Here is a 22,502-nt window from a genome sequence, read left to right on the forward strand (position 1 = left end):
CTGTAATTGCTTACTTCCGCTAACAGGAAAAATTCAGATTTGTTAGATTCCCGTCCTACAACCTAATTCTCAACATCGTCTTATGAATAACCAATCAAAATTTGACTTCAAACTTATAATTATTTTATACAAAATTTGAAATAAATGAATAAAATGATACCGAAAAATTAAAAATAAAAATTCTATCAATAAAAGAAATATTTATTAACAAGTAACAGGAAAATATTCAGTGTCCGATAAAGGTATGAAAATGATAGACGTGAAAGTGTAAGGAAATCTAAGTTCACGGCGATACAGCCTTGCCAGCTGTCAGCCATCGATTGTAAGAACTTTTGCTGTCTTAGAAAGCAGCAGTACGTACGAAAACAGTATCTTTGATTTCTTCTACGTAATCAAAATAATATACCGCGCTTCGAATAAATTTCACCAGGAATGGATAGTAATATTCATTACAATATGGTATGTTTCATAAATGATGCTGATCGTAATAAATATTTCAAAGGCTCTAATGAACAATTTACAATTTGTCTCTGATTGCCAGAATACCTTTTATTTGGTAAACATATTTCACATGCGTAAAATAATATTTCTATGTATTATAATACACGTTATGCACAAAATACTGACATGAAAATGTCGATAAAAACATTGTCCGCAATGATCCTCGTTTGTTTCTTGAGAGTGATTTAGAATAAGAGATTAAATAAAATAAAAACAATAAAATAAAAAAAACCTTATACTTTGTTATATTGTTTTAATTACCTCAACACTGGAGATGTATAAAAAATAACATTTTTAACCAAAATATAAGCAATATTTCATATCTTTAATTATTAGAAATCTTTTATTGATGAAGAATATTAAAGATGAGTAATTTAATTTTAGCCTCCACAAACAAACAGTAATTTAAATGAGGAACCATCGTCCCAAAATGAAATACTAGCTGTGTCTGTATCAGTTATACAAAATGATACAATCAATTCGGGAAACATTGCTGCAGCACAAACTTCAATTGAAGACCGTATGGTACGATACAAATTTTTTGTTACATTATGGAAAATTATTATTATTAAGGAGATTATAATTATAGACTGGAGGAGAAGACATTCCACCTCCAAAGGCAGATTTTTCAGCTCCACCACCTTATGAAGTTGCCACAAAATTACCTAGTTATGAGGAAGTACAACGTGAGAAAACATTACAAGGGGAACCTTACCCTCAAATCCACATGGTAATTGATTTAATTACATAATGCTGTTACTAATTAATTACAATATCCTTTTAAAAATCAAATGTATATTATGGAATTGAATAACATTTTTATAGCCTGAAAATATTAGAACACCAGCAAGGCCTTTAACAATATTGGCTATAGATACTGAAGTTGTAGAAGGTGATCCAGAGAGTACTTTACTCGGCACTGATTTTATGTTCTTTACAGCATTTTTGGGTAAATTGAATAATATATACCTGCATATTATACATATTTCTATTACACTTATATCTAAATAATATATATTCCAATGACAGTTGCATTTTGCTTTAATTGGATCGGATTTTTACTAATGATGTGCTTCTGTCATACAATTGCATCTCGATATGGAGCACTGTCTGGTTTTGGTTTATCTTTGTCAAAATGGACATTTATTGTTAAACATTCCACTGATCTTGCATCACGTGAAAATTCATGGCTGTGGTGGTTGATAATGGGATTTGGTTAGTATTTTGTTATTGGCACTACTTCTAAATATTTACATTAATATATGTGCTATATTTAATTTTTAGGAGTTTTGATTTGTGCGCGTGCTATTATTCAATATTTGAACATCAAACGTGGTTGGAGACTACTACCTGGAAGTGCTCAGGAACGCTTACTCTTTTTTTATTAAGCCATTAAACTTGCACTTTTATCTAACTTGGCTTTAGAACAAACAGCATTTCTATCTGGGGTTGTATTTATATAATATATAATCTACACCCTCTAAAAATATATATTACTTAATATTGGCTATGTACTATTCTATTATTAGAAAAAAGAAAAATTAAAGTTATTAAGACTATTTGCCAAATTTGCTTATGTATGAGATAAACAGAGCAAGGTAAAAACAGAAATAAGATAACTTTTGCACACTATTTTATGTATTAGTATCACATAGATAAAATAAACTGTAAATTTTTATTGCTCAAATAGTATGGACAATGCTTTAATGTGAGATATTATTTACATGTTGTTCATTTGTACGAATAGATACACATAAGAATTGTTTCGTGATATCTGGGATATATGTAAGTTTATTACATATAAAATTGGAATTATGAGTAAAAGAATTTATTTTCTAAGAAGAAACATATAACCATTGTCCGTAGACAGGTATTGAAGTATAAAAGTTCTAATAGTGATATTGTGTAATACCTTCTAGTACTAGGTAAGCTTCTAGAATTTTGAATATGATCTATATATTGATAATCTGCATTGCTTGTTTGTATATTACTATAATTTATAGAGAGGATCCTTATTGAATTTAAAAATATAAGTTACTCATAAAATATACATATGTGTGGTTATGTATATATGTGTGTATATGTACACACATAAATGTATAAAAGAATTGCTGCGAATCTATATACATTATATGTTATATTGTCAGAAACTTCATTGTTATATACTTATTACAACAATATAAAAAGCTAATATGTCTTATATTTTTTATCCATTGTTATGTAAATATATTTTTCTGTATTAATTTTAACTCAGCTTTAAATTATTATAAAATATATTACAATGGTAAAATATACAAAGCAATCAGTGTTCAGATACAACTAATTTTTTCGAATAAAAATATTTACTGATTGTAGTATGTAAGTGAAACAATTGCTTCAGAGGTCCCATGGTGTAATGGTTAGCACTCTGGACTCTGAATCCAGCGATCCGAGTTCAAATCTCGGTGGGACCTAAGCGTTTGTTTTTGCTATTATAATGGGAAAAGAATCCAATAGATTTTTTTTATGAAATCTTGTAAAATGTTACAATAGTCCTTCATAATATTTTTCTAAATTCTGTTATCTAAAATAAAAAAGTGAATATTAGAAGTTTGCAAATGAGATAACGATAAGTGATACAAGAATTGTTATCGACAGAATATAATATAGTCATATATAAAATCTTATGTAGATGCAGTACCACAGTTAAAGTTTTAATATGTGTTGATAAAGGTGCATGTGACATGAAAATGATAAGGAGCTCAAGTGACTCCCCCAAATCGTAAGGCACAAAAAAATGTCACGCTTATTCTGTATCTTTGTGTAATATGAATAAAAACCTATATATTCTCTTAATCTTCACTTTAGTATTTCGTTTAAGATTTATTGGATTCGTCAATTTTGTTGATAATGCAGAATATAATTTCTAAATTCACCGTTTTGAGTTGTAGGGAGCGCAAACGAAATTAATGATTTTACTAAGGTCGGTATTTCAGTTCGTATAACATAAAATTTCATACGATGTTAACTCTATGCTATAATTCATTTGTAGAATTAGAATTAGCTAGCAAACAAAATTTTGAAAACCTATTTTATGTATGGATATATATTAATTAAAATATGGGAGATTCGCTAAGGAATCAGAACAGTAACAGTAAAAAAAATCCAATCGTGTTTTTAGATATAGCAATTGAATCAGAAAAAGGTAATGTATGAAGATTAGAATTATAAAAGGATATTAGTCAATATCTAACTTTCACTGTTTGTATTACTGTTCTGTTTTACATTTCATTTCATTAGAATTTTAAAAATAATTTATATGATACTATGATACAGCTGGAAGAATTGTGATAGAGCTTTTTAAAGATGTTGTACCTCGAACAGCTGAAAATTTTCGTGCACTGTGTACTGGAGAAAAAGGTATTGGAATCAATGGCAAAAAGTTACATTACAAAGGATCAATATTTCATAAAGGTATAACAAAAAGGATTAACGTTTTCTGAAGGTAATATATAATAATATATTTAATGAAAAATGTTTTGTATCGTTCAGTGTTATCACAGTTTATGATCCAAGGTGGAGATATAATAAATTTTAATGGTACAAGTGGAGAAAGTATATATGGAATGCAATTTGAGGATGAAAACTTTGTGCTCTCTCATTCATCAAGAGGATTATTGAGCATGGTAAATGAGGGTTATCCAAACAGCAACAGTTCTCAGTTTATAATTACTGTTTCAGCCACGACACATCTAGATAATACTAATGTCGTATTTGGTAAAGTTTTGAAAGGAATGGGTGTTGTATTAGAAGTATCCCAAGCTAAAACAATTCAGGATGTACCAGTTCAGGTTAGCATATATGTTTTACGTAGACATTTTTTATATCTGGTTTAAATTATTAACAATTATATGAATATTTTTTATTATAGAAAATATATATATGTGACTGCGGAGAGTTGAAACATAATCAAAATTGGGAATTGGAGGAGAATGATGGTACAGAAGATGTATTTACCCCATGGCCAGAAGATTGGGATTATTCTAAAAATATTAAAAGACAAGATGTAAGGATCTTATTGTAGGCATATATGTTTAGAAAAGAATTGCTTTTCTAATGAACATTCATGGATATTTATAGTACAAGTATATAATGGATGTTATTCAGAAGATAAAAGATTCGGGAAATTATTATTTTTTACAAAAAAATTATGTAGATGCAGGCAGGAAGTATAAGAAAGCATTACGCTATTACAAGTGGATGATGAAGACAGTAGACGTACCAGATTCTTCCAATGAATCAATAGTGAATACTAAAGTAACTCTATTACTTAATCTTGCAGCTGTTAAATTAAAGCAAAAGAGTCATCGCGAAGCTTTAAAGCTTTGTTCAGAGGTAAGATTTAATTGAATTTAGTATAAGTACTTTAAACTATTGTTTAATAGCAATTTTAAATTTAGGTTTTACAAATAAATCAGAATAACAGTAAAGCATTATTTCGTAGAAGTCAAGCATACATGGGACTAAATGAATATGATTTAGGTTTAGCAGATTTACAGCATGCATTATTAGAATCTCCTAATAATAAAGATATTTTGTTAGAAATTGATAAAGTTAAAAGAGTTATGAATTCCTATTTAGTTATTGAGAGAGCTTCTTGCCAAAAAATGTTTAAATGAAGAAAAGTATTTTATAAAAAAATGTTGTAAATATAAAATTTTTTATATATTAAAATCATACATACACACATTTTTATATACAATACTAATTTTGTCTAAGAAACGTTGTAAAGTAATTGTATGCGTGTTAGCTAAAATTATTTAAATATTTTTTACATAAAAATAGTACTAAATTTGAACATAATGTTTAAATAAATACTTATATTTATTTTTTGCTTTCTGATTTAAGCATTTTTATTATCGAATAACAATCTTCGTGTAATGTGTACAAAAGAAACAAAACCATAGTATACTATAATCACATGTGTTGAGAATATTATTGTGAACATTGTTCTGTTAAAAATATATTATTTTCTATATGCCTTGTTGAACGTTACTAAGTATGAAAGGAACATATGAAGCATACTTATATCACATCAAATAACCATTTTGTATAGCAAACTTTCTTCATAGAAATTCGATCACATTTAATTATTTTTGTCATAATTTAAAATAATGTATCAGATGCAAAATTTATAACATTATAAAAAAAAAATAATGCATGTATAAATTACATACAGAAGTTAATGATACAAAAGTAAATATTGTTATAAACATGTATTCAATGTATATGACTTATTTATTTAACATTTATATTAAGTTCTTAACAATTCTGAGCATTGAAGTGTCTTATGTACGTGACACCTAGCGGACGTATGTCACACAAAATAAATATAAGATAGTTTTAATAGGAGCTCACATATAGTTTCTTTCATTGTAATAATATTCTTATAGTAGCAGCGATTTATTGTATTTAAATGTTTTTAATAATAAAACTCAAGCAATATACACACATTTAAAAGAATTATTACAGCGCTTTTTGTCATAAACAAAAACTCACGCCTTTTAACAAGTACTTGTTTTCGTTGAAAGATCTTATTTGTTTTAATAACACTGTATACCTATGTAACAAGTTTTAGTTAATATCTACAGTAATTATATGCAGGAGCTTTTGCAATGACTAGATTAAAAATGTTTTCATTACTACCTACATTTTGCAGTAATATTAATTTTTTCTAAGGTTCATAATTTTTAATAAATAGATAAATAAAAAAATAAATGCATAAAAATAATAGCGATCTAGGTAACATTATCCAAGAAATTTTATAACAAAACTTAAAAAATGTTCTGCTGTTAATAAGGAATGCACTTATATATCAAAACTCTCTCTTGTATTCTTATAAATACTTCAATCTGAGAATTGACAAATAACTTTGGACTTCGTGACATTGTATGCATGGTTTTCCCTGTACAGTAATATTTCTATGATGATGTTTTAAAGAAGGAGCAAAGCTTTTTGTGAGACATTTAACATTCTTAATACACACTTTGTACATCGGTGAACTTTTTAAAAGCCAGATATGTGGACGGAAAAATTTCAAAATTGCTTCAATGATCACAATGCACATCATATAATGAATCAACTTAATGACATGATTATTTAAAGTTGTTTTTGATACTTTCTCTTTTTTTAAATGTATTTCGTGATAATCCTTTGAATTGTGATGGATTTGATTTTAAAATGTTAGAGACATAATGAAATTAAAAGCATTCAATTTTGTTACCTGAATATAATTAAGACTAGTCTCTGAACCTATGTACAGTGAGTATTTTTAGTTAAAAATGTATTAATTCCATTCATGAGTTAGACTATCTATTGGAATTCACATTTGTTTCTTCCTTTTTTTGTTCAAGTCTTTCAACTTTGCACCTTCAGTTTGTTTTTGCTGTTTCTATGTCTCCTCAGATTAAAGTTATTCCTTTTCAATTTCTTCTGAATTGTTTTCCGTTTCCAAATTTGCACAATTTTCTGTTGTAATTTCTGTTTCAATAAAATTGTGTAACTCTTTACATAGTGTTTCTTCACAAACTTCACCGTTTATAACAGCATTATCAATTACGTCATATTCATGTTTTACATCATGTTCCACTACGTCCTTGAAATCAGGTTCTATAATCTCTTCGCAACTTTTAAACATGTCAGGATGTTCAGTTGAGTTCAATAATTCGGGATTTTCATTAGAGTTTAAGATGTCAGTATTAACTTCATCATCTGTCGTATCAGTAGACTGAGATACTTTTTTTAACACATTATCAATTAAATTAGATGCAAAACTTTTATTCTCATTCCCTTCATGAATCGTTTGATGAATTGGCAAAGTTTGTGGTCTATGTGGTCGTGCATAAGGAAACATATTTTCTTCGCCCGCTGGGGTATGGACTGCTGATATTTCCGTTTGTGTTGCAACACCGTTATCAATAAGATTGGCTTTTGTTTGCATATTCGACATGCATCGTTTTATTTCTGACATAGAATCTTGTAATTGTTGAACCTAATCATATATCAGATTTTCAAATAACAGAAATGTTACTAATATTGTAAAACGGATTACAAAGATATAATTGATGTTACCTGAGTATGCAACAAATTACATGTTTGTGCTAGATTAGTTACAACGTCTACATTTTGTGCAATATTTTCGTTATCAGTGTTCGTAGAATCTCGATTAGCAGTAGGTTGAAGACTAACAACTTTCTTCCACAATGCATTAATTGCTTGCATTTGTAATAACTGTAATTTATGTTCACTTTCTAACGCAGTTCGAGTAGCTTCCATATCAGTAGAGAGTTTCCTTAAAAAAAAAAAAAAAGATTCATAAATTATACAATATTTTGAAAACGGTATTACATTTATTTAACAAGAAAATGAAAACTATACTGGATATATTTATTCGTCCTTATCATTTCGATAGTCTTCAATATAGTGGTTGCTTTTTTATTAAGATTCCTAGTATGATATCCTCTCCACATCCTTTGAATACATATTGCAGCTTTCTCAGCTTCATCTTGGTCTATTTTAAAAGTAAAAAATTATTAAGCTTCTTAATTTATTACGAAGACCTATTTTTATATTTATAAAGAAAAGGAGGATCACCTTTATTATCTTCCTGTCTTCTTTGAATAGCTCTATGTCGAATGCTATCTAATTTCGCTTGACATACTTCACTATCTTCATCACTACTTTGAGTAGCATTATCTGCATCGCCATCTCCATTGCTTTTAATGACACTAGTTTTAATTTTATCATTTGCACTCTTTGGCCTTGGTATATTTCTGCCTAAGTTTGGCGAATTTCTTGTATTTCGTTTTGCAGGCAATGTTTTGCTTTGAACGTAATTATTGATTTTCACACTATGGGGACATTTAGTACTAGTATTTGTAATAATAGGCTTAGCAATATTTGGTTTTCCAACAGCACAATTTGTTGCTGAACTACTTTTTACAAGTGCATTCGCTTTTATAGAAGTAAGATTTGTCTTAGCCATTGGATTTACTGTATTTATTATGGGAATAGCCTTGCCATCTCCATCAGAAATGAGTTTGCTTGGCATTGTAATTTGACAAGGTGATGTTAATTTGCTTGGTGGAGTTTTTGCTAACACTCGAGAAAGGCCAGATGGTGGGCGAAAATCTGGACTCATTAAAGATTCAGGAACTGGCACTAATTTTGTTGCAGCTTGCAGAGGACTAGATGTTTCTGAAAAGCAAATTTTTAGTTAATACGTTTTTATTTAAGAAATGAAAATTCAGTAATATTCATTACTTACCTTCTGTATCTTGCAAAACAACCGTATTTGGAGTCTTGTTAGCTAAAGTACCACAAAGCATATTTGGATCTAAACTCTGAGTCATCAATGATTCCTGATCTTCACTTAATAAAGTATGGCATGAAGAAACTATAGCATCAGTGTGACAACTAGATACCATTCTATCAGGTGACCTCATTCTCAATGAATTTCTTGATGAACCTAATACCATACCGTTCATTTGTATTTGCAGTTAATTTCATGTATTGTCACATATTTTATTGTATTTGAGTTCTTTATGACTAACTTCAATAGCAAAAGCATGCAAATAATATCTGACTAAGGACAAACAATATAAAAAGTGTGAACTACGTGAAATATATTTCCAAATCGTCAAATACTAATTTGCTAAACAAATGTTCTAATTAGCATCGTTATCACAACATTGCTCTTTTTTCATTCTCCAAAGTCATTTGCGCTATAAGCTTAAAAACGTAATCACTTAAAAACGTACTATATACTAGGCACAGAAGACATAAACATGTGCATTAATCCAAGACAAAATTTGTCCATAATGTACATTTGTACATAATGTATTACATTATTATTTAACTTTTATTTTTTATTAGCTTCCTAAAGTACGGATGATATCTGTCGCAGATTTTTACACATGTCTACAATGCAGTTATAGCCGTGTATGATTAATTTCCATTTTGACTTTGGATACCTTTACAAGGCGAATGGCACACACAGTACTTTGCTTCATAAAATTTTGGTGACTGTAAGCATTTATCTTCATAGTATGTCAACATTGGCGCAACTAGAGAAAATACATTATAGCTAGAACATATAGGTGCATGACGACTGGAAAGTGTACATCACTACTAGTCCACGTTTTATCAATGTAACAAGAAAAACTGTACAAAAGTTTATATTATACTTGCAATAATAATGAACAAAATGGAAGATTAATTAACTCACTGGTACGTCTAGGAGAACCTGTCCTGTTATGACTAAGTCTACGCCTAGTAGCCGGAGAAGGACTCATTCCGACGCTACTTAAGCTGTGCACACTTCCAGTATCACTTTGTTGATTTAATTGCTGTTGATGATGTTGTGCTTTACTCAAAATTAGCCTTAGCTTCCTGTCAGTTTCATTTTCTAGGGATTCACCAGAAAGTGGGCAAACAGACGCTAAATACTGTGCAAGTAATGCATGTTCGCCAACACGGAATTGTCTACCGCGTCCCTGAGAATATAGCCACTCTGCTTTTAAACTGAGTGGCCATCATTTCAAGTAAATTTTAATTCTTCAAAAACTGAATAAAATTATACATGTCTCTATATAAAATTATACATGAAATGACCAATATGTCTAGAAAGACACCCACCTTTCAATAGGATCAACATGATAGCCATCAATTGATTTCAAGCTCATACACCAATTGATAACAAAAGGTCGATAGTCAAAACCACTATAAGCTATTTGTTAAGAAGCTATAGCTGTAGGTCTACAGTTAGTATGAATGATTTTGTTTTATATGTACCTAGCATTCTACAAGCATAATATTTTATTGACAAAGAACAATTCCATGTGATGACATTCAGAATAATAAGAAAATATTTCGTAAAGAAGTTTTTTCTATAGATCACTAATTGACTTCTAAGATCTAAGTGAAAATATTAACTTGAATTATACAATTATAAAAAGGATACATACTGTTACCTGTCATACTGACACATGGATTATTAGCAATTGAAAAATTGACTATATTTTTCAAATTAGCTAAATGTGACATTTCATTCAAATCTGTAATGTTATTGTTTGACAATGTAAATGTTTCTAGAGAAGTAGGTAAATAGCGTTCACATTGCCTTAATGTTATTATGCGATTGTTATGTAAAAACAGTTCCTAAAATACCGTTAGTTTTAATAATATTAGAGTTAAAGATTACATAGTTTCTTATCAATATTACCTTTAAATTTCGAAGATAAGATATGTCTGAAATGTGACTGATGCTATTTTCAGATAAATCTAAATGCTCCAGCTTAGTATTTGTGTGCAAGTGTTCAATAGACTGCAGATTAATAGAATATTATAAAGCTTCACCAATTCAGCTATTAGAAGATATATATACCACACTTATATTTATCATACCTTTATATTATTGCCAGCTAAGCAAAGTGTTTGTAAATTTATCATATCCTTTATGCCTTCTATAGTCAAGATACCATTATTTGCTAAATTAAGAGTTACAAGATTATGTAACTTTGATACCCCATACATACGAAGCAATTGATTCCTTACTATTGATAGCTGAAATAAATTAATTATAAATTTTTTAAATAATCGTTTGTTTACTACCTTAAGAAGTATGATTGAAATGTATAAGGTAGAATGAAAGAAGAAAAGTATAAGGACATATATGTAATACATATACATAAATTTAATTTTACATAACATATTATCATAAATACATTACCTTAGTAATTCTGTGATAAGAATCAAGATTATCGAGACGCTGGAGCTCATTATCGTCAATGATCAATGTGCTGATATCTGCATCTGACGGACAACGAGGAAGTTTCTTCAAACCTTGACCGCTTAGATCGAGTGTATCGCATACTAAGGATTCTAAATAAATTTCATTGTTGTTAATTTAATTATATAAATATTTAAATTTTAAATAACATAAAATGTCAAAACTGTGCAAAAATGCAAGACAACAATAAAATTGTACTGTTTTTACGCATATACCAATTAAATTTACAAAACTTGTAAAAAATCGATACGTGTTAAGAATATTTAGAATAATTGTAAGAAAATAGTTTGTATAAAAATTGTATAATACAAGTATTAAATTTTCACTAACCCGTCGAAGCCATGATGAACACAAAAAACTGGTAGACGCTATGAAGATGTCGTCGTAATCACTGTAGTATTTAATAAGAACAGATATTTATAAAGTATAGCAATATTAATTTTAGTTTGTATATATAATTTTATACAGATAACAGAGGAAATAATAGCACACTAATATTTTTTCTAATCGTATTTATTTCCATTAATAATATTTTCGTATAACACAGATTTAATATTAATCTCGTAGAATCAATTCTTACTTGATTAAAAGAAGACATTGTAGTTAACATGTAATAATATTACGTTTATAAAGTATAGATTTTTCAATCACGATAAACGGTGCTTATACGGACAATTTTGAAATTGCGCGTACGAGAATCAAATATGGCGATCTAAGAGTTCAAAATACTTTTGAAGTTACTTCAGTAATTTTGTTAAATTTATTGTTTAACATTAACTTGCTTAAAATTTGGATTATCTTCTAAAATAATTATTAGCAATAGGTAAGGTTTTATTTAATACAATTAATTAACATTAAAACTTTTTTATGATACAATAATAAAGTCACGTGTTAACATTGCTATGAAATTATAAAAGATTGTACGAAGTAAATTAATAATGAAACGTCACATAGTTAATATGTGTAATAGACGCAAATTTAATATTATAAATCATATCGTTAGTGTTAGCAAAGGCAAGCAATTTAAAGAAAGAATGATTAGGATCAAGAAATGTGGGCCGCTTCTAACCTTACCAGAGAATTTTTCTACGTGTAATCAAAAACATGAAAATAATGTGAATAAAGATTATACAGCTAAAAATTCAGTTGTTTTACCAAATAAATCTCAAGTACGTGCGGAGTACGAAGATTTATCCCATATACCTAAAAATTTTGAACAGAGTTTGTATCCATTAATAGATAGTGCAAAAAGTAATTATAAAAATTCTTTAATAAAACATAAAGATATACAAACATTAAAAAATGAAAATAATCAGAGACAAACTTATAATGAAAGAACTAATGACAGTGATGTAAGAATTAACGAAATCAATATGCAAATGCTTCCAAAATCATTATATGAACAAATATTTAAAAATTTTTCTAAACAAGAAAAAATATCAGAGGAAGAAATAGAAGCTATAAAAAACAATTTGCGTTCGTATGGGATAAACACTGAAGATGCAAGTAGACTTCCTGATGTTAATATTAAAATACCTCCTTTAGAAGGAGATAACATTGAAGAACATTTTTATAATATTGCAAATACACAGATTAAACCTTACATAAAACTTATAAAAAATATTATGAAAGATATTCCTCCAATGCCAAATCAATGGTTATTAAATGAAGGTTGGACAAGATATAGCGTTGATGGAGTACAAAAAGTAGATCATCCATTCGAAGATGCTATTATTTTTGATGTGGAAGTTTGTATGAAAGAAGGTCCTCTACCAACACTTGCAACTGCAGTAACTAATAAAGCATGGTATGGCTGGGTATCAAAATCTTTAATAGATGGTTCAAGTAGAAATTTTGAAGGTAAACAATTTACTATAGATGAACTAATACCAATGGAAAGTACGTCTATCGAAAATGGTGAAAAATTAACTTCTTTCCATAAAAAGCCAAAACTTATAGTTGGTCATAATGTATCATATGACAGAAGTAAAATTAAAGAACAATACTGGTTAAAACATACAGGATTAAGATTTATTGATACAATGTCTCTTCATATATGTGTTGGTGGAATTAATAGTTATCAAAGGGCAATTTTAAATTCCAAGAAGGATACAGATGAGAAGCTGAATTTACAAATAAAAACCTCACTGAATAGTTTAGCAGAAATTCATAAATTTTACTGTGGTTCTGAAATAATTAAAGAATTTAGAGATACATTTGTAAATGGGACTTTAATAAATATCAAAGAAGACTTCAATTCTTTGATGAGTTACTGTGCAAATGATGTAGTTATAACTCATAATGTTTTACGCCAATTATTTCCTATCTTTGAGGAAAGATTTCCTCATCCTGTTACTTTGGCAGGGATGTTAGAGATTGGTACAGCATATCTGCCAATAAATTCTAATTGGCAAAAATATTTAAATGAATCAGAGACTACATTTGAAGATTTAAATTATGAAACTAAAGTTATTCTTACTAAAAGAGCTAATGCTGTTTGTGAACTTATGCATAATGAAAAATATAAAGAAGACTTATGGATGTGGAATGAAGATTGGAGTACACAAACACTTAACGTAAAAGCACAGTATTCAAAAACAAAGATTAAGCAAGTATGTAAAGCACGAAAGACAGAAGAGAAGAAAAAGACAGAAACTCAGAGCTATTTAACAGATGACGAAGATGAAGAAGAAGATCCTTTAGAGAAAGAATTTGGTTATTTGATGGAAACAAGAAAGTTTTTACCTTCAAAGTTACGACATATGCCAGGATATCCTGCTTGGTATAGGAAACTTTGTCCTAAGGTAAATGATGAAAACTGGTCTCCAGGCCCTCAAAACATAAGCACTTCTAAACATATTGTTCCAAAGCTATTAAATTTAACATGGGAATGTTATCCTTTGCATTATATAAAAGATAAAGGTTGGGGTATATTAGTACCTCATACTAATAATTTAGATATCGAAACTAAAGTACCATTAAGACAGCTCTTGGCACACTGTTCCTTTTCTAAAATGAAGGATTTAGTTGATGAAACAGTTTATACGATGTTAACCATTAACAAAGAGGTGCAAAATAATCTACATAAAACTGAATTTTGGCGTAACAAAGAGAAGAAACCTGTACCTGAGTTATGTAACATTTATAAAGGCAGTGCATTTTGGTGCAATGTGGATATAGATAACTGCTGTTATTTTCTTAAATTGCCTCACAAAGATGGAAAAGGTAATAATGTCGGTAATCCTTTGGGCAAGGATTTTCTAAATAAATTTTCAGAGAATGTATTGGCTAGTTCAGATACCAGTGCTGCAGAACTTTTGAAAATTGCAAGGATGGTTTCATATTGGAGAAATAATAGGGATAGAATTATGTCACAGTTTGCAGTATGGTTTGAAAATTCATATTTACCAAGTAGTGTTAGAAGTTCCGAAAAGTCCATGCGTTATGGGGCAATTTTACCCATAGTAGTTGTGTGCGGGACATTGACTAGGCGAGCAGTAGAACCTACCTGGATGACTGCATCTAACGCTCATCCTGAACGTATTGGTTCTGAATTACGAGCAATGGTTCAAGCACCCCCAGGGTATTATATTGTTGGCGCCGATGTTGACAGTCAGGAACTGTGGATTTCATCAATAATAGGAGATGCTTATTATAAAAAAATTCATGGAGCTACGCCGTTTGGTTGGATGACGCTAATTGGTACCAAATCTAACGAAAGTGACATGCATAGCGTTACTGCTAAAGCAGTTGGAATTTCCAGGAACCAAGCCAAAATCATTAATTATGCTAGAATTTATGGTGCTGGTCAAAAGTTTGCTGAAACACTCTTGAAACAATTCAATCCTTGTATGACGGATAGCGAAGCTATTTCAAAGTCACGAAAAATGTTTACCATGACCAAAGGCAAGAAGGTTTATAGATTAAAACCTGAATATATTGACGAACATGAAGACAAAGATTATTCGTCGTACGAGGCATACAGAATATCAAATTTATACGGTAAATCATTGTTGGAGGTATTTAAGAAAAGTAAATGGGTCGGTGGTTCGGAATCCGCAATGTTTAATAGTTTGGAAGAAATTGCTCAGAATCTTCATCCTGTTACACCTTTCTTGAACTCTAGGCTAACTGTAGCTTTAGAAAGTTCAACAAACAACGAAAAATATTTACCCACTAAAATAAATTGGGTAGTTCAGAGTGGAGCAGTTGATTTCTTACATTTAATGTTAGTCTCGATGAAATGGCTCATGAAAGACAATATAAGATTCTGTTTATCATTTCATGATGAAGTGCGGTACTTGGTACCCTCACAGTATAAGTACAATGCAGCACTTGCTATGCACATTACGAATCTCTTAACTCGATCTTTTTGCGCTTCAAGACTTGGAATGAACGATCTGCCGATGTCAGTAGCATTCTTTTCTTCCGTAGAAGTAGATACTGTTCTGCGTAAAGAACCTGAGAATGATTGTATTACGCCGTCGAATCCTTATGGCTTAAAAAATGGTTACGAGGTTCCTTCGGGAGAGAGCTTGGACGTATGGTCTGCTATAGATAAATCTAAAGGTTCTTTAGGATAGTGGCACGATGTAAAACAGTGAATAATTGTACCGAATAAAAAATATAAATCAAAAGAAATTAAATCAAAGACTAATGAAGCATAAAGTTAATAATCGAATGAAGTAAAACATTACCAATTATAACGATAAATGATAAAGCCCAGAATTAAAACGATTATATTTTTCATTTTAAAATGAACATAGATATAATATTCCTATTGCGTTTGAAATTACAGGTTAAAATGTCGAAAGCAACTAAACGTAAACACGTTACCAATGAAATTCAGGATTTGACCATCCCTACCGAGACACAATCGATTGTTCGAATAATACAGTCGCGCGGTAATAATCTTCACGAAGTTGTTGATCCAGCTGGATCTCAATATCTTGTATCGATGCCAGTGAAGTTTAGAAGAAACATCTGGATAAAACGGGGAGATTTTGTCTTGGTAGAACCAATATTAGAAGGGGATAAAGTGAAGGCTGAGATCGTTAAGATATTAACGCGAGTATGGTTAACTGTAAATGCATTTGTATATTAACTACGTAACTTTTTGAGAAACAAATTTATTTACCAGGAACATAAAAGATGGTATCGACAACTAAACTGCTGGCCCAAAGAATTCGATGAAATCTCCAATTCGAATCAAGAAATAACCGATGGAGAAAATGATAACGAAGAAGACGATCTTTTTGTAAATACAAATAGATTATTGCATAATAGTAATAGGATAGATAAGATTAGTGATACGAGTTCCGACGAATCTGATTCTTGTTAATATTTTTATTTTGTTATCGTAAATAATAAAATTATTTATATATAAGAAAATGAGAATTTGTTCATTGAACGACATAATAAAGATTTTCTAAAGATATTTGACATGTTATTGTGATATTTGTTGCTAAACTAATTTTGTTTCACCATAATAAAAAAAAATATGTCTCCGTTTGACGGAGACGAGTGTTATCGCAAAAATTATCGTTGCATTGTGTGATTAATCTTATCGAGTAGTATGATTTTTGCAATTTGATGCGTGTTCTACCTCCTGTCACAAAATGAAGAGTCCTATTTATTTTTAGTGTTCTTTCCTCTAATCAATTTAGGGAAGCTTTCCAAAAAACATGTTTGCTACCGGAACGAATGTTTTATTGCTCCTGGAATCTCAAATAAAGGAAGTTTTAAACGCAAATACATATCACGAAAATGATTATCTTTTTTTACTGCTCTTGTAAATTTTATAAATCGCAAAATGGGTCGTATCTGATTACTTCTCCGTAAATTGGAGATTCTTTTCCTATTAATGACTCATGATCATACATATTCGAGATAATACGATTACATATATGCATATGATACAATAAATATGCATTTCTTATGAATTTTTGCACATACAGGAACATGCTTATACATCAACATCTTTCAAGCTTAATCCTCCTTATTCTTTGTTTCATGTGACACGTTACAATGTTAAGAGTAAACTTATCTGTTAAAAAATTGGAGTTATTATACGTTATTCGAATCTGTCATCAATCTCAGTAAAACATTTGGAAACAATTGTTAGATCATTTTGCCAAATAAAAGGAAAAAGAAATTTTTTCGAGTTACATTTACACTATGTGATTAGACACAAAATATATTAATAAGGTACAGTTACAAGCGCGATTCAATGCACTGAAAAGCTTAATAGAATAAAATGGAACGTTAGAACGACTCTCTTATCGCAAAATCAGGAGAGATGAGATTGTTGGGACGAAAGGTGTTCAACGGTATCGTTAAGAATGTTGCGTTCAGTCACGCTGTACAGTAGTCTGCTGTCGACAGCGACGATTGGCTGATTTACCGTCCTCCCCTTCATTTCGACCATTTATTTTGATCATTTGTGTTAATGATAGCGAGTTACGCGCTCAAAACACATATCTCTTTCTTGTTCCTCACCGTGCGCATGGTTTCCAATTTCTTTCTCGCATTTCTTTCTTCATCTTTTTTGTAACTATATATTTTACGAGCATTAGCGACAAGTTATAGACATAAATATAAACAAAATATATATATAACCTGTATTATCAGGAGAAATTATACTATTCCGTGGAATTGTTCTAGCGATGATAATTAGTAACGATAAATAATAACGTGTTTCTTCCTTGTTCGGTACGTGAATCGTGTATGTTTGTTTGTGAGAAGATTTGTATCTGGATGAAAAAGAATGGGAATATGTGGTGGCTCATTAACAAGAAACGGTCGACCAAACTTACACCGAATCAAATTTTCATTAAAATGACAAGTTGAATGTCTACGATTAAGTTTAGACGGAGTGAATATTTGAAACAAGTCTACGATATTTTATTATTCGAAGTGAAACAATTTCGTGGGACAACAATTTCGATAAAATTACTGAACTTTCTTCAATTTGTCTCAAGCTGATGACCTACTAATGATCGACCGATCGTGGTTTGTTGACTTGACATCGAATTATCGAGCCTCGTAGCAGAATGTTTTGTTTACCGTTGATCATTTCTACGATCACGCGTAATACATTTTTAAACTAAATTAAACTAAATGAAAGGTGTCAAATTCTAAACGTGTTTCTTCAAGAACACGCAGGTTACGTTTGAAATATTCAACGATCGAAGTACGACTTCTTTCGCGAAAGATATTCTTCAAGAACAGAGGAAGAAAATTTACTTGCCCACCTTAAAAGTCATCATGGAAACGTCCGAGAACGATACAAACGATCTCCACGACTTTTGGAAGGATTTGGACTTGAAGAATTTAACGGAAGATGAATATTTGGCCACGGTACTTGGACCTAAGTATTTGCCTCTGAAGATGGTGATACCACTAACGGTAGTGTACGTGACAATTTTTGTGACTGGTATTTTTGGGAACATCGCGACGTGTATCGTAATTATAAAAAATCATTCGATGCATACGGCTACCAACTACTACTTATTCAGTCTGGCTATATCTGACCTTATTCTACTTGTGTTGGGTGAGTGGCGTTTACGTTTGCCTGTATCGATACGTTTTGTTGCTTCGCCCGGGTCACGTCAATTCTCATTCTCCCCGTTCGTAAAAACAATTTATGAAGGAACATGAAGATAATGAAGTTCGATAGACGTTTAATAAAGATAAGCGTGGACGAATACACGCAACCTCCTGTATAGGTATATCGATTTGCTTTTAATCGACACGAAGAGAATCTATAACCGTATTAGATTTATGTCTGATCTCTGAAATAACCTATACTCGATTAAGTTATTAAATGGAAATAGCATTTCTATTGGAATTGCTAATATTTTTATATATCGATGCTTGATAAATATAGGTCGATGCCAATATACAGAGAAACGTGTGGACAGAAACGATATTTAATTTAGTTTATATGTATGATAGTTAAATAGATATAATATATGATTGTTTGATTTAGCGAATTTACGTTCGAGCTCATTGTCGATATATGAGCGATTAACAGAAAAAAGAAAGGCAAAAAGGACTGTATCGAGAAATTTATCTACGAACGACGCGTTTAAATTCAGACTGTTTTACCATTGTTTCTTAAGTCGATGATAAAGGCTTTAAATTAATCTTCCTCTAATGTGTACACGAGAGATTGTTATCTGCTCGGTTGGTTGTTTGTTGATCGTAACGTCGTTTATATTTGCGTCATAGCGCGAATTTTTCAGGATAAAAGTTGTGGACGTGCGTGCGCCTGTGTCAAAATCATCGTTCAATTAACAGATTTAAAATGATAGGAATAAGAATAACGCTTTATACGATCATTCATATTTTGCATCGCATTTACGAAATTAACCTGGATGTTCGTCACTCGAATAACTGAAATTTAAGATCAAGATAACGAGACGATAATATCATATATATAATTAGAATGAAATTTGACTATCGAGGTGTAGCTGTTGAGTGTAAGAACTTTGAGTTTTCAATCGCATCGTATGAGAAACTTTTCGTAAAAATCCTTTTTTTTTTTTTCGAAGTAAGGATACAATGGCAGAAATGAAGAGGTCTCTACGCTGAAAATCGTAGACGTCAATATACCGATTAACTTCTGATAAAAATCTCACCTTTTTAAGTTCCGTGTATTCTGTTAAACTTGATAGTGACGTCAAAATATACAATCATATTTTGTTGTATCTCCTACGCTGCGAAAAAGAACTGTTTTCTGTATGTATCGTTGGAAAGATAGAAAAATGTCGAATTCTTATCGATAGGTATGCTGTTCGCAATAGCGATGAAAATCAGTGATTAAAAAAAATTATGATAAGACGTTCAATGCTTACGCACATTCAGTATGACCGGTATCTGATATTGATTTTGTGAAATCCCAGGTGCGACTGCATAGATATTGCTTCTAATTAGCGTTTTCTAGATGACATTCGTTTGAACTCAGAGTAATCATATCTTATTAAATGATTCATTTTCAACGTTTCGGTCCTCTTTGTCCTCCATTGTGAGCGTTTATTAGGAAATAAGTCGTCACTAGATAATTGTATCGCTGCATTAATACGCAATTCTATGTCTGAAAGGTTGGAGCAAATAGAAATAGTTTCTCAGACGGTATAATAAATATTGAAGTTGATTTAACACGGGAGATACAATTTCGCGTCTCATTAACATCGTCATGAAACATTGCGACGTCTGTGCGTTAATTGCCATCTGGGCTTAAGGCAGTCGTAAATCTACTTTCGAGAAAATGAGTTTATGCATCACAGAGACTCTTGTGTCTTTCAATTGTTACGCTACTCGTCGTTCTGGTTTAATACGATTGAAATAAAATATCTCGATCGATCGATTATTATTTGCTTGTTCTTTGATCGTTATCGTGCTCTGTTTGATCATTTTCAGGATTACCTAATGAGCTGAGCCTCTTTTGGCAACAATATCCATGGGTTCTAGGAGTTGGTCTTTGCAAAATCAGGGCATACGTATCGGAAGTGTAAGCAATCTATTTTCTAGTCAATTATAAATAATTATATTATGCGAATTTCTCTCTAAAATTTATCTTCTGCTTAATAGATCCTCCTACGTATCGGTTCTTACGATAGTAGCCTTTTCCATGGAAAGATATTTGGCGATTTGTCACCCGCTCCGCGTTTATACAATAAGTACTCTCAAAAGACCAATACAGACAATTTTAGCCGCGTGGTCGATTGCGTTGGTTTCTGCCATACCGTTTGCAATCTACACGAAAGTCAACTTAGTTGAATATCCACGAGGTTAATTAAAAGATTTCATCGCGTTTCTCCGAACCGCTATATATACATGTATATAAAGGAAGTAACGAAAATGTATAATTATTTAGATTCCGGGAATTACTCGGCTAATTCCGCGGTTTGCGGAATGTTGCTGCCATATATGCCTAATTTCCCTCTCTATGAGTTGAGCAGTATTATATTTTTCTTGATACCGATGATAGTTATTTTGGTGGTGTATACCAGAATGGGTTTAAAAATAAAAAACAGTACAAATCATACTTTGAACTCTGTGATGCAGGGCGCTATTCATGGAGACTCGAAGCAAACTCAGTCTCGAAAATCTGTGCTCAGAATGTTAAGTAAGACGTCTTTTATCTTCAATTTTTTACATAATACTTTTATTTTCGTCAGATTTGTAACCTATAATCGCTGTTTTAGCTGCGGTAGTTATTTTATTTTTCATTTGTTGGGCGCCGTTTCATACTCAACGATTGCTCTATATCTACGCGCAAGAATCTGACTACTATCCAGACTTGAACGAGTGTCTGTATATCTTAAGCGGATGTCTCTATTACTTCAGCACAACCGTGAATCCAATTTTATACAATTTGATGAGCATAAAGTATAGGAACGCGTTCAAAGAAACCATCTACTACAAAATGAGGATGATAGGCAGGAGAAGTTGGATTACCAGAGAGTCTCAAATGTGCAATAGTAATTCGAGCGGAAAAGCGCGAAGCTCAAGTTTCAAGTGTTCAGTGAGGTAGCATGTTTAACATAGCTTTATAAAATGTGGGAATTTCAAAGTGGCAATGCTTTTTCATTTTAACGCCACGTTCAATATCATTGTAATTTTTGTTTAGATATACTATTAGTCAAGCGAAGGAGATGTTTCGATTCACTACAAGTCGAGAAGGCGTGAATAGAGATGGAAATATAAACGATAATGTCGCTCGTAAATCATACATGCTCAAAAAGGAAGATTCCACGTCGAAGCCTCTTCTCAATCGAATGCACTCGGCAGGACAGCAGGAAGAAAGAAATAAAAGAGATCCTGCACGTAACACAGAAGAGAATAAGTCTGGGTCTACAACCAGTAGCGTTTTGTAATTTAAGTTTGTATGTTGTTAGCCGTTAAAATTATTGTACATAATAGTTTTAAGCTTGTTGTATCGTTATTGTTTATTTTATTTATTTTCTGACTGTATTGTATAGTTGCGGTTTTAAATTCATTTTTACTCAATTGTACTTAAGGATTATGTACTTAATAAAAGTTCTAGCGGTCAATTGTGAAAATCGTAATGTACGTAAGTCAAATGTAAATAAGCACTGTTTACCGAATGACATTTATTTTATAGTAGCACGTACAAAAGAGTAAAAATCATGCGAGAAAGGCGAGT

At 30.9% G+C, this 22,502-nt stretch overlaps 6 protein-coding genes and 1 non-coding gene across 14 annotated transcripts; 6 read left to right on the plus strand and 1 right to left on the minus strand.

Annotated features, from left to right (window-relative positions):
- The first annotated feature begins 286 nt into the window (after window positions 1-286).
- LOC122574734 (NEDD4 family-interacting protein 1-like) lies at window positions 287-2,692 on the plus strand. Its single transcript, XM_043742674.1, has 6 exons — window positions 287-459; window positions 886-1,026; window positions 1,091-1,231; window positions 1,327-1,450; window positions 1,531-1,716; window positions 1,786-2,692. Exons 1-6 carry the CDS (start codon window positions 433-435, stop codon window positions 1,887-1,889), a joined length of 723 nt encoding a protein of 240 aa, XP_043598609.1. The 5' UTR covers window positions 287-432; the 3' UTR covers window positions 1,890-2,692.
- Window positions 2,693-2,882: 190 nt separating this feature from the next.
- Window positions 2,883-2,954, plus strand: Trnaq-cug. The gene has a single exon. It is a non-coding gene; the product is annotated as a tRNA-Gln (tRNA).
- LOC122574685 lies at window positions 2,883-20,435 on the minus strand. Of its 4 annotated transcripts, XR_006319139.1 has the most exons (15): window positions 11,910-12,017; window positions 11,660-11,720; window positions 11,270-11,421; window positions 10,945-11,103; window positions 10,763-10,864; window positions 10,502-10,698; window positions 10,177-10,260; window positions 9,767-10,062; window positions 9,513-9,605; window positions 8,807-9,007; window positions 8,134-8,736; window positions 7,918-8,050; window positions 7,612-7,831; window positions 6,764-7,531; window positions 2,883-3,064 (listed from the first exon to the last, which is right to left on the minus strand). XR_006319139.1 is itself a non-coding variant. In XM_043742579.1 (14 exons), the coding sequence occupies exons 2-14, from the start codon at window positions 11,670-11,672 to the stop codon at window positions 6,953-6,955; spliced, it is 2,832 nt and encodes a 943-aa protein (XP_043598514.1). In that variant the 5' UTR covers window positions 11,673-11,720; window positions 20,192-20,435; the 3' UTR covers window positions 6,755-6,952. The 4 variants fall into 4 exon arrangements, 3 of the variants coding, with proteins under 3 accessions (XP_043598514.1, XP_043598504.1, XP_043598528.1); XM_043742579.1 differs by lacking the exons at window positions 2,883-3,064; window positions 11,910-12,017 and adding an exon at window positions 20,192-20,435 and having other exon boundaries at window positions 6,755-7,531; XM_043742569.1 differs by lacking the exon at window positions 2,883-3,064 and having other exon boundaries at window positions 6,755-7,531.
- On the plus strand, window positions 3,217-6,006 carry LOC122574723 (peptidyl-prolyl cis-trans isomerase-like). Of its 3 annotated transcripts, none has more exons than XM_043742658.1 (7): window positions 3,217-3,463; window positions 3,533-3,685; window positions 3,817-3,954; window positions 4,033-4,331; window positions 4,412-4,546; window positions 4,621-4,875; window positions 4,985-5,145. In XM_043742658.1, exons 2-7 carry the CDS (start codon window positions 3,601-3,603, stop codon window positions 5,009-5,011), a joined length of 939 nt encoding a protein of 312 aa, XP_043598593.1. In that variant the 5' UTR covers window positions 3,217-3,463; window positions 3,533-3,600; the 3' UTR covers window positions 5,012-5,145. The 3 variants fall into 3 exon arrangements, with proteins under 3 accessions (XP_043598593.1, XP_043598602.1, XP_043598583.1); XM_043742667.1 differs by having other exon boundaries at window positions 4,926-5,063; XM_043742648.1 differs by having other exon boundaries at window positions 3,220-3,463; window positions 4,941-6,006.
- Window positions 12,019-16,766, plus strand: LOC122574739 (probable RNA-binding protein EIF1AD). 3 transcript variants are annotated; one of them, XM_043742696.1, is made up of 3 exons: window positions 12,019-12,152; window positions 16,128-16,400; window positions 16,470-16,766. In XM_043742696.1, exons 2-3 carry the CDS (start codon window positions 16,134-16,136, stop codon window positions 16,668-16,670), a joined length of 468 nt encoding a protein of 155 aa, XP_043598631.1. In that variant the 5' UTR covers window positions 12,019-12,152; window positions 16,128-16,133; the 3' UTR covers window positions 16,671-16,766. The 3 variants fall into 3 exon arrangements, with proteins under 3 accessions (XP_043598631.1, XP_043598639.1, XP_043598620.1); XM_043742704.1 differs by lacking the exon at window positions 12,019-12,152 and adding an exon at window positions 12,322-12,343; XM_043742685.1 differs by lacking the exon at window positions 12,019-12,152 and having other exon boundaries at window positions 15,931-16,400.
- Window positions 12,185-16,161, plus strand: LOC122574677 (DNA polymerase subunit gamma-1, mitochondrial). The gene has a single exon (XM_043742557.1). The coding sequence runs from the start codon at window positions 12,268-12,270 to the stop codon at window positions 15,910-15,912; it is 3,645 nt and encodes a 1,214-aa protein (XP_043598492.1). The 5' UTR covers window positions 12,185-12,267; the 3' UTR covers window positions 15,913-16,161.
- Window positions 16,910-22,398, plus strand: LOC122574718 (neuropeptides capa receptor-like). Its single transcript, XM_043742634.1, has 6 exons — window positions 16,910-18,881; window positions 20,753-20,843; window positions 20,924-21,123; window positions 21,210-21,461; window positions 21,541-21,865; window positions 21,966-22,398. The coding sequence occupies exons 1-6, from the start codon at window positions 18,596-18,598 to the stop codon at window positions 22,210-22,212; spliced, it is 1,401 nt and encodes a 466-aa protein (XP_043598569.1). The 5' UTR covers window positions 16,910-18,595; the 3' UTR covers window positions 22,213-22,398.
- The last annotated feature ends 104 nt before the right edge of the window (window positions 22,399-22,502 follow it).

This window comes from Bombus pyrosoma, linkage group LG2 (assembly GCF_014825855.1).
Source record: "Bombus pyrosoma isolate SC7728 linkage group LG2, ASM1482585v1, whole genome shotgun sequence".
Classification (NCBI taxonomy): domain Eukaryota; kingdom Metazoa; phylum Arthropoda; class Insecta; order Hymenoptera; family Apidae; genus Bombus; species Bombus pyrosoma.